Source organism: Condylura cristata, unplaced genomic scaffold (genome assembly GCF_000260355.1).
Source record: "Condylura cristata isolate star-nosed mole 26May11 unplaced genomic scaffold, ConCri1.0 scaffold00032, whole genome shotgun sequence".
Taxonomy (NCBI): Eukaryota; Metazoa; Chordata; class Mammalia; order Eulipotyphla; family Talpidae; genus Condylura; species Condylura cristata.
Window position 1 is genome coordinate 2,878,994 of NW_004567133.1, and position 18,297 is coordinate 2,897,290.

The 18,297-nt window shown below is 40.6% G+C and overlaps 1 protein-coding gene across 2 annotated transcripts; it reads left to right on the plus strand.

The window, feature by feature from the left end:
• Positions 1–374: 374 nt before the first annotated feature.
• On the plus strand, positions 375–14,866 carry ZNF12 (zinc finger protein 12). Of its 2 annotated transcripts, none has more exons than XM_004691929.2 (5): positions 375–791; positions 1,783–1,847; positions 6,818–6,944; positions 7,214–7,306; positions 10,890–14,866. In XM_004691929.2, exons 2-5 carry the CDS (start codon positions 1,833–1,835, stop codon positions 12,731–12,733), a joined length of 2,079 nt encoding a protein of 692 aa, XP_004691986.1. In that variant the 5' UTR covers positions 375–791; positions 1,783–1,832; the 3' UTR covers positions 12,734–14,866. The 2 variants fall into 2 exon arrangements, with proteins under 2 accessions (XP_004691986.1, XP_012587205.1); XM_012731751.1 differs by having other exon boundaries at positions 375–651.
• The last annotated feature ends 3,431 nt before the right edge of the window (positions 14,867–18,297 follow it).

Consider the following 18,297-nt stretch of genomic DNA (forward strand, 5'->3'; position numbering starts at 1 on the left):
TGGTGGTTGGGTCATTTATCGTTTCCTGGCATTTTAGGGCAAGGCCTAGTGCTTCAGGGAACATGAAAGACCCTTTCTTTGCCCTGTCCTGGTTTTAGGGGCCCCTCAGTTGGCACCCGAAGGGTTTCCAGACAAAACAATCAGAGATGAAGACAAAAATGAACTCGAGTCCAGGACAAACCCATAGCTCACCGCCACAGGAGCTTTCCTAACGTGCGCCGCGTAGACTTATGGGAAACAGAGTCCAGGCATTTGTCACCCGGGAGGCAGCATTCCGTTGTCCTTCTGCGCATGTGCACCTCTGGCGCGTGCGTGTTCGCGCACGCGCAATGTCTGCGCTGCTCCGCTTCCTGTCCGCGTCCAGGTCACTTTTCGCCCTCGTTCCCAGGCTCTGGCCTCCCACCGGCTAGGATCCCAGGGCCTGCGGGACTGGACGCCGTGCGTTCAGGCTGAAACCACCAGGCGCGGAACTGTGTGGGCAAGGGTTCGCTGGGACCAGGCAGAGGCTCGAGCGGGGTCCCGCGAAGGCGAGCCCTGGAACCCGCTGGGCCAGGGGGGCCGGACGGAGTGGCGGCGGAGCCTGATCAAGGCGCGCGGCCCGGTGAGGTCTCCAGGAGGCGGACTTGGGCCCCAGAGGGACCTTCGCCTATAGTGAGTTTGCCCCGCAGGCCAGAGCCGGTTCCTCGGGCTTAGCGGATTGGGGAGGGGGAGAAGAGACACCCTTGCAGCCGAAACTGGCAGAGCAGCCACTTCCCAGGAGCCTGGGGGCTGAGGCGTCTAGTTCCGGAAGGGTAGGTCTTGAATTTGAGTTGCTGGTGGCAGTTCTGTATCTCCCCGCTGGAATTGTGCAGGGCTTGGCGGGGCGGGACGGGGCGGGGCGCGGTGGGTGGGGAGTAGGAGAACTTGCCCGCGCCAAGGACGAGGGAGTATGGACAGGGAGGGTTTGACCGCTTCCCGCAAATCTGAGGGTGATTGCAAGGCAGAGGCTGACTGCTTCAGAATGCCCCCACTTTAGGATTTGTGAATTAAAGGGTTCTTAGTGGCTTAGGGATCACCAGCATCCACTTCGGACATTGTGTCCACTTCCTCCACACCGGACACCCCTTCTTCCTCCTCTTGGCTTTTCCAGATTGTCAACGGGTCTCCATCAGCACCTTGACTGATCTCAATGTTCAGCCCTTGCTGGCTCACACAGTGTAGTGTAGGATAAGTCTGCAAAGGTTGTCTCCTGCTATCTGGGTTGAAATTGGTACTGAGAGGGGAAAGGACTCGGCCAGTGTCACCAGGTGTGGACGTGGGATTGCTAACAAGGACTCAGACTCCCTGGTCAGCGTTCTCTTCTTGTATTACAGTTACAATAGGTTTCTTAATTACAGGTACTCTAGAGGAGCACACTTAAGTTGGTACCAATAATTGAAGAGTGAGCCATGCCTAAGTATATCTTACTCAGAGAGCATCCTGTGTATTTTCTGATCTTAAGTAGTTAAAAGAATTAGCAAGAGATGAGTTTCTCTTTTTTTATCTTAAAATTTAAAGATGCCAGATTATTTCAGAAGGATTGATCTTTCACTGACATAATGTATCCACTCAGGCAATACACAGTCATATGGGAATTAGAAATTCACAGGTGGATGCTTCCTCCTTACTCCACTTAGTTTTGACAGTTTAAAGGGACAGGCTTTCATAAGGTGTCTTTCATGGAACTTTCTGGGTAGATTCTTATTTAGGAGGGTACTTTCTTTACAAGCCATTCCAGCCTCATGCTTGCATTTCCTTCTCCAGGTTCGACTCCACTTTCACAGTCCTTCACATTTTCCCAAGAGCATCAGAAAATGAATAAATCCCTGGTGAGTTTCTCTGCTTTCTTATATAACACACCTGTTGTTCAGCTATTATGTTGGAAAATAGAAATAGATAAAAGATGTGGTCAGACGACAGAGTAGCAGGTTAGTCCAAGCATTTCTGTTTGGGCAAACAGGGATTGCATGATCTTTCAGTACCAAAGCTGCTTGTATCTTTGATGGTCTTCACAAAAAAAGACAAATACCATCTACTACAACATTGTTGTCTCATAGGTAATTGTTTCTGCTCCTCCATCAGGGATGAAATGAGCAACTAGAGGAATTACTTTTGTCTTCCTTTAAAAAAGATTCCCTGAACATTTCTCTCTGCTGGTCTACTTGGGTTGTACAACAGACTGTGCACATTTTATCCTACAGTTTTGGTTCTGGGCCTGCTCCTCCCCTGAGCCTGACCCAGTACAGATTTCATGTGATCTAATGGATTAACCCAGCAGAGAACTCCTGGCCTTGGATCACTCCAGGACTTTCCTATCTGCAGAATCTTCTGTTGGATTCTGTGACAGACCTCTCCTCCTCTTCTCCAACTTTGATTATTCCTTCTGCTTTTTTATGTTTTCTTCTTCCACCCCTGGCTCTTTTATATCTGATCTCTCCTTCCATGCCTTGAACTCCATCTCTCCTCTCATGTGGCCCAGATACCTCTGTCCAGTTACCTACCAGTGTCTCTATGGAGTTTTTCTGAGCACATCTCAAGTTAAATAGAGCCAACCAGTCCAAAAGTAATAGTTTGCAACCCCATCTATACCTTCTGCTCTTTTTCCTACTCCCCCATTCAGCCTGTCACCCTGACCAGAAAAGTGGGATTCATTCTAAACAACTATATTCAGTTGCTAGGTTTGTTCTTACCCCTTCCCCTTCATCATATCCTTCCTACCTTTATAATAGCTGATGTTTTCCTCCTGGACTGTGAGAAACTCCCTTTCTAGACTATAATTTCTTTTCCCAACTCTTTTATGTGAACTTTCCACATTGAGTGTTTTTCCCATATCATGTGGCCTCTATGTGGAAAGCTGGCATGACTAGAAGAATGAGATTCTCATGGCACTGAAATGGGGAAGGCTGTGGGAAAAGCAGATTTGAGTAAAGACCAAAATTTGATTTTCATTGTTTTGAATTTGAACTCTTGAAATTGCAAGTACAGATAGCAGGAAGGTAGATGTATATGGCCGGGGTCAGGACTGAGCCTGGGCTGGATGTTTGCATGTGGGTACTATAAAAGCCAAGAACTGAGACAACACAGGTCAGCTGGGCTCACCCCTGTAAGGGGTGGCTGAGAAGGGAGTGAGCGGGGGCTACAGTAAGGCCGGAGAAAACCTGGAGAGGAAGTTCAGAATCCAAGGGAATGAAGTTTCCAGGAGAGGGTGACCAGTTGTGACTGTGTTGGGTCCAGTAGGGCTGTTGCTATTCTTCAGCTGTTTGTTGTTAGGTTCTCAGTAATGCTTGTGAGGTGGGTCTCTGAGGGAAGCCCCTTCAGTAAAGTCCTCTGGGGTCTTTTATTTCCAACCCTCTGAGGAAGACTTTCCTCCTGTTTTCACTGATGGAGTCAGTGCTTTTAGCTTTCTCAGTCTGTCATGAAAGGAATCACAAATGCATGAGGTGCTTGTAATGAACCTTCCAGAGCAGTGAGTGAGCTGGTACTGTGCATGGTCAAGTTGGCTTTGAGGGGGAATTCATTGCCAGCATTCTGACTTGTGTGAAACATGTGACCCATATCTGAGTTCGGTGATTACAAATCTATCTCAGAATATGACCTGTACTGAGTGGGCTTTTTTTTTTCCTTTTATTTTTTACATCATTCTTCATTTTGTTCATTTTTTCATCTTGGTTGTAACCGTCATGGACTTCCCACCACCAGCTCACCCCTGTGCCATCACCATTGTCCTGTGCACTGATCTTTTAAGACACACATCTTGGGTAGTCCCTTGTCTTTTGAAACCAACCGAAAATCCCTAAATATCTGTACCTCTGATTGATTACAGATTGCTCTCTAGATTTTTGAAACCCATATACTTTAAATTTTAAATATTTGCAAAGCTATATGTGTTTTAAGCTAAAGAAAAAAAGAATGCAAATTTCTCCCTCCTTTATACATAAAAGTAAACTTGAGCAAGTTACTTAAACGCCATCACTAATAGGGAGCACTTACGATAATCCTATTTTCAAATAGCAGTAGTGAATGTATTTTATATGCATTACAAATAAAATAATTTTGTCCTTTTTTTTATAAGGTAAAGTTACAAGCAATTATAAATGTGCCACAAATGGCACATTTTGTGAAGTTACAAGTACAAAACCAAAAGTTAGAATAAGATGTGCATTTATGTATTAAAATTAGGCTGTCTTGCATTTGGTATTGCCTTTTAGTACATAGAAACTTAACTGACATATCCACTTGCTTTTATGGACAAGGCTTCCCTTCATTTAGCAGCCCTTGTGAAGTAACCATTCACTTACTGATTCTTAAATGTGAGCTCTCTCGTAGGCACTGAGATTCCAAGCCAAATGGAATATTCTTTTTTAGGAAGAATCCCTTAGAGTAGTGGAAAAGACATATAGATAAAAGCAAACACATTACATAAAAGCGTAGGATGGAGGTTTAAATGCAGTGATACACTTATTTCTGCATAGGTTTTAATAAAGATTGTGTACCTGGATGGTTTTACCACAAGAAAGATTCAGATTTAAAATGGAGATTTTGTTAATTTACATTTATTATGGTCATTGATGTGATGGCCTTATAATACACTTGCTTCAATTTATAATACACACTTACTTGTATCCTTTTCATGCCTGGAATGTTCCTGAATTGATGATGTCTTTCCCATATTTCTTCCCCTCTTTTCAGTGATTTTAAAGTCTTTTGTCCTGGTTTTACCTATTGTATAATCAGTGTGTTCACAAATACCAAAAGTAGTAGGTTCAGCTTGGCAGACAAACTAAAGAGAGACAAAACTTGTATAAGTGTAACCAGGCTTCCATTTCTAAAAAGTGAACACAGAAAGTACTGGTCAGAACCAGGAGGATGCAATATGGAATTCCTTTGTGAGGGTGGCCAGCTGGGGCTATTGATGCCTGAGTGTGGCTTCCAGGACTGACTGCTGCCGCTTAGAGCTGGGTACAATTAGTAGAGGTGGATGGGACCTCTTGCGCCCAGTGTCCATCAGTAATTGGGCCCTCTGTTTCCCAGGCTCACAGAGGCTGGTCCCTGGACATCGCTGCAGTAAGGGGTCAAGGGACCAGTATTTCAAAAAACCAGCAGGCCCCATCCTGTGGTTATTATTGTTCAACATTTAAAAACAGCAAAAGCCAGAATAGATTTTTCGGTTTATGTTAGGGGTTTGTCAGTATCTCAAATGACCCTTGAAGACAACATGGCTTTTCCCTTCCACAGCACTGCTTCTCCCTGTTCGTTCAACCATCTGAACCTCTCTAATTTTTTTTTTTTTAAAGATTTATTTATTTGTGCATATAGAACTGGGGTGCAGGCCAGAGGCTCAGAGGTGGTGAGAGGCTTCACCAGAGACAGAGTGGGGAACAGAACAGGCAGATCGACGAAGTACACTGCTGAGGGGAGCAGTGGGCGGGTCAGGAGAGGTCTGCCACGCCATGTGGTCACCTCCAGGGCAGGCGGGAATCGAACTCATGTGGAATCGGCTTTAGATTCTCAGTGCTGTGCTTTAACCTGCTGCGACACCAGGGAGGGCCTGAACCTCTCTAATTTTTAACATATCAACACGGTTTTACAACCCTTTCTTGGAAATTGTATAAACCTTGGTTGTTTAAACTTGACTTCTGTTTCCTGGTTACTTTCTGCCCTAATGTGGAAAGAATGCTAAGATACATAGTAAACATAGGGATACGATAAATTAGATTATCACTGAGAAGTATATATTCGTGACCAAAGAACTAAGTTAGTGCTTTCCATAGAGCTGCCCATTTACTACATCATATTATGTGATAGGTGCCATGATAGCTTTGCTTGGAGATAATGATAGTAAAGGAAATGGGGACAGTGACTCAGACTGGGGTCCATATTTCTAGTGGAAGGTTTATTCAGAAGACACTCATTTAAAAATAAGGTCTGGGGAAGTTTCTAGTCTGTTTACTTTCTGCCCCTCTTTGGAAACATTCTCCTCTTCCCCTGGAATGCTAAATGGGAAGAAAAGGGGATTCACAGTTCCCCCAGCTAAGAATTAGGGGTAATTGAAACATGCTATTGACAGTTCACATACCAACCACATTCAGATGTGCTGGGGACTTCCCTTTCAGTAAAGTGCAAGGCCAGCTGTATGTTTCCTGGCTTCCTTGTCACTTTGGCAATTGTGGCAAATGCCAGATTGGCTCCTTCTGTAAGCTGCAGAAGGGCAGGTTTGGACAGAACCAGCAATTGAATTCCAGCCCTGTTGAGCTTGAGGTCTAGAACATATGTGTCTGGTGTTTAGAGGAGTCATCTGGACTGGTGATAAATTAGGGAAATGTTGACCTATAGGTGGTAATTAGAGCCATGAGGCTGGATGGGATCACCATCAAAGCGGTGAGTGCAGAGTAAGGACCAAAAACACTAACCTGCAGTGACTAGGAAGGAGCCGGCAAAGGAGACTGGGAAGGAGCAACTGGCAGCATGTAGTGGAGAGAACCAGGGTTGTAAATGTTCAGAAGCAAAATGAAGGAGCAAAGTGCATCCTGGTTTCCATGAGTGTCCCTCAAGCTGGTGATTCTAGTGTTCCCAGTAGCTAAGACTTATTTCACGTTCACAGGGTACACCCAGTATTTTCTTTTTTGTGGTGTATGCTGAATGAATGCATTTTTTGATATTTATTTTTCCACAATCTGCAATAAAAAAAAGGTATGCAGTGTTTATAATTAACTTTACCAGTTAAAGTTATAACTGGTTATAAGCTCTTATCCCTGTATAATCTCTATATTGCCCAATTCCAATCACGGTGCCATTACAGGGGCCAGTGTCATTCAAGGATGTGGCTGTGGACTTCACGCAGGAGGAATGGCAGCAGCTGGATCCTGAGCAGAGGACAATATATAGGGATGTGATGCTGGAGAACTACAGCCATCTAGTTTCTGTCGGTGAGGACAGCTTGCTTTTTCACCTGCTCAAATATATGGTATTTCTCTTTAGATTTACTGACTTAATCTTTGAATTTGGTGGGACAATTGTGAATAATTTGTTTGGGGCACCAGGCAGAGCATTTTAGTCTTTACCTCCCCCTTGAGAAGTTCCTGATAAAACACAGATGGGAGCATCTGTGATAAAGCTTTTAAAGCAGCACTTTCTTCATATAACACATCTGGAATCCCAGAGCCAGGCTCAAGTTCTCTTTCATTTTTGTTAACAGGGTGTCACCTTATCAAACCAGAAGTTATCATCAAGTTGGAGCAAGGAGAAGAGCCATGGATAGTAGGAGAATTCCTACTCCAGAGTTATCCAGGTGTGTTAGTGGAGGCAATGAGGTAACATGGAAGTGTTTTTCCAGGAAATTAATGGTCCCAAACCTTTAGAAGTGACTAAAGAAAATGCCTTGTATTAGATACTGTCTCCTAAAGACTTTTTCCTTCCCCAGAAAAACTTGCTTGTAGAGCTTCCTATGCATACCTCTATTCAGAACCAAAATCCAATCACTTCTCCTCTTGAACTTTGTTTTTTTTGTGCTCTTTTTGCATTCTGAGTAACTCGTTATCATAGATTCTTTTTGTTTCTAGGCATTCCTTTATAAATGGCTTCAGTTTTTTTCCCTTGTTTTTAATGTGAAATGCCTCACACTTTATATTACCGATTTTACTTTTCCCTTCTTTTTCTTTGAGATCAGATTCTTAACCCCATCTTACCCCTAACCCAGTAAATTCAGTTCCCCTCTCCTGTCTTGCACACTTGTGCTGGTCACTGTCCCTTAGATCTTGCCTTCTTAACTTTGGTGTCACAGTCTTTGGGTCTCTTTCCCAAGTGCTTCTTCATTGTGTCACTTGTTTACTGTTATGTTCCCAGTGCCTTGAATGTCTCATCATAGAAAGTACTCAGTAAGCATGATGTACAGAATGAGTTTGATTTACTTATCTTTCTGCCCCCCTCTAGGAGTATATCTAAAGCATATGCTTCTACCTTTGGAGGTTTCTTTGTTTTCTTAGTTGTTCAGATGCCTTTTCCTATCGCAAAACTTTAGGGATTTTGTTCTGTTTCATGTTGCATTGTTCATCTTGTCTTCTAGTCCATTATATTCTGCAATAGCATACAGCAACTTCTTCATTCTCATCATGTCTGGAAATTACCATGAGCTCATCCAAATTATAATTACTGACTACCTTTCCTACCTCCCTTTACTTCGTAAATTACATGATTTCCCCCTTTGGAGTGACCCCTTTGGCATGTCTGCTTCTAATTAAATATTGCTGATCACTGTATGATTATGTAACATGTTTCAATTTTGTCGCATGTTTTTGGTTTCTGTCATCTCACTGTAAACAAAAAGTATTTCTGTCATTCTTGGATTGTGCAAGATGTGTTCACCTGAAGTTTCCAATCTTACTACTAACCTCACTGGATAAGCCTGTAGTAATTCCCTGTGAATTTCCATTCTTTGTCCTTTACAAATCACAATATTGATCCTGTATTTGTTGTAATGATTAATTTCTCATTTCCCAAAACTCTAAACTCCACACTCCTAAATAAATTTAGTATATTTCTGGGATTACTATCCCTACAGCGTCACATTCGTTAAAGTCTGCTTTACTTACCCAGACTACACATTCTTTAAATCTGAGCTCAAATTTTCAATCCCTCTTTGAAGGTTCCAATTCACTGTTATTCCAATAGCTTTCTTTTTCTACTTTGTGATGCTTTAAAAAAAATTAAGTCTGGTCAAAGAATCTATACTGCTTATCCAGCATATAGTTTTCATTTGAGCTTCTTTCCTCCCCTGATTTGCATTCCTATAAAGAAAAGGGCATGTTCTCCTTCCAAGCCATGGTGTGTATCAATTAGTAATAGCTTATTTCTATATTTATGTAGTAACATGGAAACAAAAATAAACACATACATACCTATATAGAACCATACTTTTGATTATCTTAGGAGCTAGGTGAAAACACTTTCTAATCCATCCATTCAGAAATAATTTATAGGTAATTGTCTTTAAATATGTATGCTTAGGTTACAGCATGTTCTGTAAATGATAAAAAAATACCCATATGATTTAGATTAAGAACAACTCGGGTTTAGAGGAAATAAGCTAGTAGTCTCTAAGAGAGAACAGAGCTGTGTAGAGAAATTTAAAACTTAGCATTTCACATGGAATGTTAATGCAAGACTGACTATCTTTGCACCAAAATGATTCTATGAAAAATATTTTCAGCTTTAAGAGGAAATGGAGCTTATTGAGGTAAGAATGCATATCGGGAACTTGTTGTGCTTTTTAAAGCATGGAATTTCCCCTTGCCTCCCCACAATAGACTTTTGAGTAGATCGAGGTGGGAAGTCAAACAAACACCAAAACACTAAGAGCAGAACTTCAAGGCTGAAAATGAACTGAGGCATTGTTGAGTACCACTGCAGTCTTAGAATAAGTCAGCAAGGGCTTAGACTGTACTTTCTCCCAGGTTCCTCTAAAATAAATCCCTACTTGTATATATGTCATGACATACTATTCAACAGATAAGTTGGTTTTCGGGATCAGGAGTTTTGGAAAACTGTTATTATCCTAGTTTGGAATCATCATGTAAAGGCAGGTGATGAAAAGTATTTTTTATCAGACTTCTTTGCCTCTCCGTAGGCTCCTTATCCCCCCAACATCCAGTATTTTATCTTTTGGTACATATTTTGAATTGGATTCAGGAAAGTTACAGATTTTAGAAAAGGTTGATATGGTTTCATTGAATGTGGATGATAGCAAGTATAGTAGTTGAGTTCATCCAAAAATTGGGTGCATTAAGTAAAAGTTAAAATCACCATTTTAGGAACAGGATGAAGATTCTAATTTTTAACATTTGTAAATGAAATGAAACATTCAGAGTTAAATGAAAGTGGTATGTCAAGGACAAGAGTTGTTAGTAGACTGAAAATGGGGAAAAATGTTCAATTTTTTGAACATGTCTGTTGTGCCAAGTGCTGTTTTAGGTACATGATCTCCATTTTATCAGTGGATGATCCTGTCACAGAGGGCAGTTGGTAAATTGCCCTGGGTCTTCTAGCCAAACTTACACTGTATCATCCAAATAGGAACAAATAGAATTTCATAGACAGAATGAGTTCAGTTTAAATTAGTGTCATCAGACTATATAAGAAATTTAAAACTTTTGGAAGGATGGACTGTTCCTTGATGTATTCTATACTTACAACTGGAAGTATATGTTCCTGGGACTCTACTTCTAAGTGAAACAGAAACAGAGTTAGAACCCTGGACTCTTAACTGTAACCATAAAGAGATTTAGGTGTTAAGTTAGGTGTGTGGAATTTGAAGAAAAAAAGGCAAAATACTTTGGGAGGATTTTGATTAGTCAAATGCTACCATAAAAAACTCAGTATAAGGTGACAGAGCCTTAGACTATACTAAGTCTCTTCTAACATGATATGAAATGACCACACCTCCTGTATTCCTACTGGATACATCTTCTGCCCTTCTTGGTCTAGCAACATTCCTTGTCCCTCCGTCAGTTTATCCCATTTGCCTGGGAGTCCTTTCATATCTGCCTTGTCAGTCTTAATTCCAACATCTTGTATCTTTCCATCATTGCTCTCTGTTTGTATTTTACCTTCTATACCTAGTTTTGAACAAAATCCTATAAAGTAGTAAAGATAAAAGGTACATGTGTTTTTGCCAATATTATTCTTCCCCCTTTCCTCATCCCTGGACAGAGGGTACGTGTGTGTTCTATATCAAAATAATAAGGAAAAAAGTACATTTGGAATTATTTTCATCTGCCCATGAACTTAGTGCCATAATGAAAGTTCTGTGTATAAATCTCATTCCATAATTTATATAAGAAGATTTATAAAATTTGGTTAATTTTGCTTCTTTTTAGAAGTCTGGAAAGTTGATGCTCTGATAGAAAGAGTTCAGGAAAATGAAGACAAACATTCAAGGCAAACTGTCTTTACCAACAATAAAACCCTGACTGAAGAGAGAGGTAATGTTCTCAGTAAAACTTCTAATGTGGAAACCAACTCTGTTCCTTCAAAAAATATATCCTATAAATGTGACTCATGTGAAAGGAGTTTAAAATCTATTTCAGAATTTATTAGTAGTGATGGAAGCTATGCAAGAATGAAGCCTGATGAATGTAGTTCATGTGGGAAATCACTTCATCATATTAAGCTTGAGAAAACTAATTTGGGAGATAAATCCTATGAACTTCATCAAAATGGGGAAGCTTGCACTCTAAATGAAGAAAACATTTATCAGAACATTCATATTTTGGAGAAACCCTTTGAATATCTTAAATGCCAGAAAGCCTTTCAAAAGGATACAGGTTTTGTTACTCATGTGGAGGAGAAACCCTATAAATGGAATGAATCTGAAATAGCCTTTCTCCAGATGTCAAACCTCAGTGTGCACCAGAGGGCTCATATGGAAATGAAGCCCTATGAATGCACTGCATGTGGGAAATCCTTCTGTAAAAAGTCAAAATTTATTATACACCAGAGGACTCATACAGGAGAAAAACCTTATGAATGTAATCAATGTGGGAAATCCTTCTGCCAGAAAGGAACCCTCACTGTGCATCAGAGAACACACACGGGGGAGAAGCCCTATGAATGTAATGAATGTGGAAAAACCTTCTACCAGAAGTTACACCTCATTCAGCATCAGAGAACTCACTCAGGAGAGAAGCCCTATGAATGTAGTTATTGTGGAAAATCCTTTTGCCAGAAAACACATCTCACACAACACCAGAGAACACATTCAGGAGAGAGACCCTATGTTTGTCATGACTGTGGTAAAACCTTCTCCCAGAAGTCAGCACTTAATGACCATCAGAAGATTCACACTGGCGTGAAACTCTATAAATGTAATGAGTGTGGGAAATGCTTCTGTCGTAAGTCTACTCTCACCACACATCAGAGGACACATACAGGAGAGAAACCCTATGAATGTAATGAATGTGGAAAATTTTTCTCTCGGTTATCATATCTCACAGTACACTATAGAACTCATTCAGGAGAGAAGCCCTATGAATGTAATGAATGTGGGAAAACCTTCTACCTGAATTCAGCCCTAATGAGACATCAGAGAGTACACACAGGAGAGAAACCCTATGAATGTAATGAATGTGGAAAATTATTCTCTCAATTATCATACCTCACTATACATCATAGAACTCATTCAGGAGTAAAACCCTATGAATGTAATGAATGTGGAAAAACATTCTACCAGAATTCAGCTCTTTGTAGACATCGGAGAATACATAAAGGAGAGAAACCCTATGAATGTTATATATGTGGAAAATTCTTCTCTCAAATGTCATACCTCACTATCCATCATAGAATTCATTCAGGAGAGAAACCCTATGAATGTAATGAATGTGGAAAGACCTTTTGCCAGAATTCAGCCCTTAATAGACATCAGAGAACACACACAGGAGAGAAAGCCTATGAATGTTATGAGTGTGGAAAGTTCTTCTCTCAGATGTCATATCTCACTATACATCATCGGATTCATTCGGGAGAGAAACCTTTTGAATGTAATGAATGTGGTAAGGCCTTTTCTCGAATGTCATACCTTACTGTACATTATAGAACTCATTCAGGAGAGAAACCCTATGAATGTAATGAATGTGGGAAAAAATTCTATCACAAATCAGCCTTCAATAGCCATCAGAGAATTCATAGGAGAGGAAATATAAATGATGTAGAAAGACTTCTCTGAAATCAGACCTTGTAATTAATAAGAAATGCTCCCTGAAGTCAAACCCCATTGTCCGTAAGATTTTCACAGGTGACTGGACAAATGACTGTGCATTAATCACATGTAATCTAAAAGTTCACAGGGTAGAAGCCACAATTGTAACAGAACTACATGACTCTGGATAGTGGGCTATACAGGAGTAAACATTTACTTCCATTAAGAATATATGTATGTTTCAGCATGGATTCAAACTGCTTTACATATCAGGGAATTCATAATAAGGGGACTCAAGGAATGTGGAAAACAAGATACTCCTTTGGACATTATTAATACTAAAATATTTGATGTGTCAAACTTTTTCTAGGGGGGCGAAAACAAGATACCTATTGTAAATAAACATTCCTTGTTGAAACGGAGCAGGATAACTAATAGAGTAACATTAAATTCAACATTAAATTGATTTATGAGTGGTTTCTGAGATTGTAGGACTTATGTATGGAGGGGATGGGTGGTGTGTTTGTTTTAGGATGCTTTTACAGGACTTGCATATTCATTCTTAGTAGTATTTGCAAAGGTGTCCTTATTAGAATAATTTGTTAGCCATATGGTATGATTATTCATTCTAAGTAGCAACACCATGTTAATATCTTAATATACATTGTCATTGAGTTAATATTTGGTAGGTATAAAATATACTTTGTATTTTCTTACCTGGCATTTATAAATGTATTTGATCATTATTAGTGAACAAAATCTTCCATTAAAAAGCCAGCATTTCTTACAGTATTTTCAGTTATATCTAAATCAATGGGAGGTAGAAATCTTCACATAAAATAGATAGAAAAATCTGCATGGAAGTTTTTGAAATGGTAATGATAAAAGTTTCTAGTTGTGAGAAATAGCTGTAGCACTTACACTTTATACAGTTAAAAGCATACTTAAAATATTTCCACTTTTGTCCTCTTTTTGTTTGCCTGTATAAGTGTACAAAGCACACATAACTTTGTAACAAGAACTGTCTGTTTTTATTTGATATGTTTTTAGGCATTATGCTCTACTCCTTCCTATTCCTGAATGAACTACGAATACATTCGCATCAGTTTATGGCATATGCTCAGTGACCACCTTACTATTTTCTGGCAGTTGGGGTGTCTCCCTCCTCATAGGTTGGGGTAAATCCTGAGTAGTTTCAACCATTAATGAAAATCCCTTTCTCATTGCCAGCAATTTGTTAAGAGTTAATACTGTACCCAATTTTAGACATCTAGACAAATACAGGAGATACTTGATAGGTTATATTCTGGAAAAGATGTCCTCAGATTCAGGCAGTCATACAGAGTGAACTGGAATCTTTGAGCCTTTCCTAATCTGTATGGGATCTACTAGTTATGCTTTTTAACAAAGGATTATAATTTAAATGTGACAGAGCTGAAAAATAGGAAGGGACCTGGATGATGTCATTGCCAATTAACATTAGTCACTCCAGCTCTGGACTGTTTTGTGAATGCTTAAATTTATTTTAACTCAGTTCATTAGAACTCTGTAATAATAACTGAAGATGTAAAGTTATACTTTTATAGAAATGAAACAATTCAGGAGTGGACTCTAGTTAAATCATTTAATTCGTGGTATTTCTATAGAGGTTTTTGTATTGTCAATTTACATGTAAATAAAATTGAACATTAGCTATCAAGTTCTGAAATAAAAATATGTATGTTTCCTTAGATTATTACATCATACACCTAAGAAATTAGCCTTTGAAACCTAACAATGTCAGTTTACCTGCCTTTTTGTTATGCATGACAAATCCTATCTAGGTCAAATTATATTGATGGATCACTGCTATGTTAGATGATAATGTATGATGTAAATATCTACTTTTGTTTGCTTTCCAGTGATTAGCCAGATGCTCTGTATAGTTGAGTAATTTACCACTTTACCACTGAGATGAAATGCTGTATTTTACATGTATTAAAACCACTTGTGGTTCCTGTTTTTGTTACTAAGCACTTTGCTCCCACATTCTCTGAAATGATTGTGAGTATGCTGTGTAACAAAGTCTGGCAGAGTGTATGCTTTTGTGTAGGAAGTATATATTCATAGTATGTATGTTGAAATATTTCTAAAGGTTTCCCATACTAGTCTGTCATTATATTATATATGCATTTTGAAGTAAATTACTTGAAAAACTTGAATGGTTTTAACACATTCTTTTTCTCTTATGGATTGCCTGCATATGAAAAGCTTATAAAGAAAAGTAAAATAAGCACATAGAGCATCTGTTTGTACTAGCAAACAAGGAAGTATTCAAGAACCAATAGGGAGTGACTTTACCAAAAATGGCGAGGACTTTTGTCCTTCCAACACAAACATCTTAATGAGCTGGCAAAAGTTGACATCAACTTGCAGAACTCTAGAATCTAGTCTAAAACTTAGAATACACATGGAGAGATTTGGGGAAGGAAGGCAGCAGCATTGCATAAAAAGAGTTGTAATTTTAAGTGTATACCCCCCCACACACACCCTCTGGCCACATGTATGATAGCCTGTGCCCTGTGTATAGGTAGCTGCTGGGAATGGTAGAGTTGAGAGATTGTTTGTTGGTGTGGGTTTCACCTGTCAGGGCATTATCTGTAAAGTTGTTATAAAGACTTCCATTTGATTCTTCAGTTCAACAGTCTGAGGCCTGGGGTGGCTATTGCCAAAAGCGGTCAAAGAAAAAAGTGTTGGCTGCAGCAAGGAATGACAAGGTGAGAACCCTGGGAAGAAAGCGCATCAAACAGCAGTATGTGGAGTTTCCATATTTGCCAAAGTGAGATACAGGCTCAGAGGTGACCTGAGAAGTCCCAGTATGTGACTGGGATGTTAGTCAGGCTCCCTGTAAGCTGACAGTGAAAGCTAAGGGAGAATTGTGAGTTTAGCTAAGCATTGAAGGCATGACCAGCAGCCAGTATGGAAACAAGGCAGTATATTTTTCTGACCCCTCCTCCCTCTTATCTTTCTTTGTGGCCCTAGTGATTTAACAGATAACTGGCAAAGCACAAAAACATACTTCCTCTCAGTTAGTGGGACAAGCTATTGACCATCCACACATGACAAAAAGAGTAGACCTGCAAAAATAGCTTAGATGATCAGTAAGAAATCAAAGACCCGGCCCTCCCTGGTGGTGCAGCAGGTTAAAGCACAGCACTGAGAATCTAAAAGCCGCTTCTGCATGAGTTCGATTCTCGTATGCCCCGGAGGTGACCACATGGTGTGGCAGACCTCTCCTGCCCACCCGCTGCTCCCCTCAGCAGTGTACTTCGTCGATCTGCCTGTTCTGTTCCCCACTCTGTCTCTGGTGAAGCCTCTCACTGCCCCTGAGCCTCTGGCCTGTACCCCAGTTCTGTGTGCACAAATAAATCTTTAAAAAAAAAAAAAATCAAAGACCCTCAGAACAAAAACCTTAGGACAGGAGGGAGAATCTAATTTCCAGAGTTGCCCCAATGTATCTTAAATATGCAGTTTCAAGCAAAAGTATACAGACAAAATTATGACCTATTCACAGGGACTAAGAATAGGAATCCTCTCCATGAGGAAGTCCAGGTACTGGACATAGAAAAGGACTTTAAATCAGCTGTCTCAAATATACTCAAGGAACTAGAGGAAAACTAGCTGTTTCAAAGAATAGCAATAGAAGTTATAAAAAACCAAATGAGAGGCCCTCCCTGGTGGCGCAGCGGGTTAAAGCACAGCACTTCTGCATGAGTTCGATCCCCGCCTGGCCTGGAGGAGATCCACATGGTGAGGCAGACCTCTCCTGACCTGCCCGCTGCTCCCCTCAGCAGTGTACTACTTCGATCTGCCTGTTCTGCACCCCACTCTGTCTCTGGTGAGTCCTCTCACCTTCCGCATCTCTGGCCTGTACCCCACTTCTGTACAAATAAATAAATCTTAAAAAAAAAAAAACAAAAATGCGAACTTGAGCAGAAAAGTGGGATAGTTTAAAATTTCACTACAAGAGTTCAACAAATTTAAGACAGGAGAAAGAATTAGCAAATTTGAAGGTCAATTGAGATTATCTGATCTGAGGAACAAAGAATTTAACAGAACCTGAGAGACCTATGTACATTGTGTCAACATACTGGGAGTTCCTGAGTGGGACAGATCAATATAAAAGCCTATAGTTTCTTTTCTCTCTAAGTGAAAATTCAAGAGTAATGGTTATAAATCTATTTTAATAGACATGCAGTATATACACTTAGTTTGTACCAATAAAAAAAACACTTGGTTAAAACATACAGTAGGATTTTTGTATGCTATTGAAACTAGCTATTAATTCAAGTGTGGCAGCTCCATTTCCTATATCTAGTCCCACCTATATGTGTGCAGGTCCCTCTTTTTCTACCTCGTTTTCCTCAGGAAGCATTGGAGGAATAGAGCGAGTGGAACTGTGTTGCTTTCCAGGTGAGGTAGCCCAGAAGCTCCACTGTCCTTTGTTTTTTGATGCTGGTTATGGGCAAATTGACCTCAGAGGCCTCATTGTGAGAGAACTGAGTGATCATGGATAGAAAAACTAAGGTCCCTGGAAACTACTCTGAGCAAGAGTGCCAGTTCTGGATTTTGTGATTGAAAGTGAACTTTTACTACATGTGTTGGGTTGCATTTGGGCTGTCTGTCACACAGTGGAGAAGGCATCAAACAAACACATCTAACTTCTATACAGAATTCCTCCCCATTCACCACACCTGAACACTGAAAGCCCTCAGGTAAATGGTGAATAGGAATTTGGCCACCACCACCACCACCACCATCTAGGATGAGTCTGACAAGAAAAGCCAAAAGGAATTGGTGGGGAGTACAGCTGTTTGAGGCCCTAGAAATGGCCCCACGGTAATGATGCTGCTATGGGCATGACACTGTGAAAGGGGAGAAAAGTCACAAACTGAGCCCCACTCTGATCACCAAAAGTGGCCCCAGTCAGCTGGATTATGTGGCCCACTCTCAAGGGCAGTTTTTTGAGACTATTTTTGAGACGTAGTCTCAAAAATACCTCCCAAGAGGTTGGGAGAGGAGCCTGGTAAGTTCATTGTAAATAAAGGTCATTTCTAAGAACTAATGAAGAAAAAGCCAAGAAAATTTTGATAAACAGAATGAAGGACTTGCTCCCTAATATATGGAGTATTATGTAGAGTAAATGAAGATGCCCAGGCTTTTTCACCACTGGCCTCTAAGGCTTTCACCTGTGGCCATGAATGCAGAGGCACTGGGGAGTGGGCGTGGGGCAGAGTGCTCGATGGTGGACACCTGGGGTGCGGTGTGGGTATGCCTAAATGGGCGCACCTGAGTGAGACAGGCTGGCAGGGCAGCAGATGGCGTGTGGCGAGAGCTGCTACAGGAGGATGAGCTGCAACTGCGAGAGAAAGCCCAGAGGAAAGGACATAAAGACACACAGGGGGCCCAGTTGCTGTCTCCCTGCCAGCTTGCTCCCTGCCAGCTATTAAAAACCTGTGAGGAGGAGGCCAAAGGCTCCAAGATTCATTTTTAAGCTGCAGTTAAGGTGAATCTACCTGCTGTCTTTATCACAATTATAAAGTAGTTAAGTA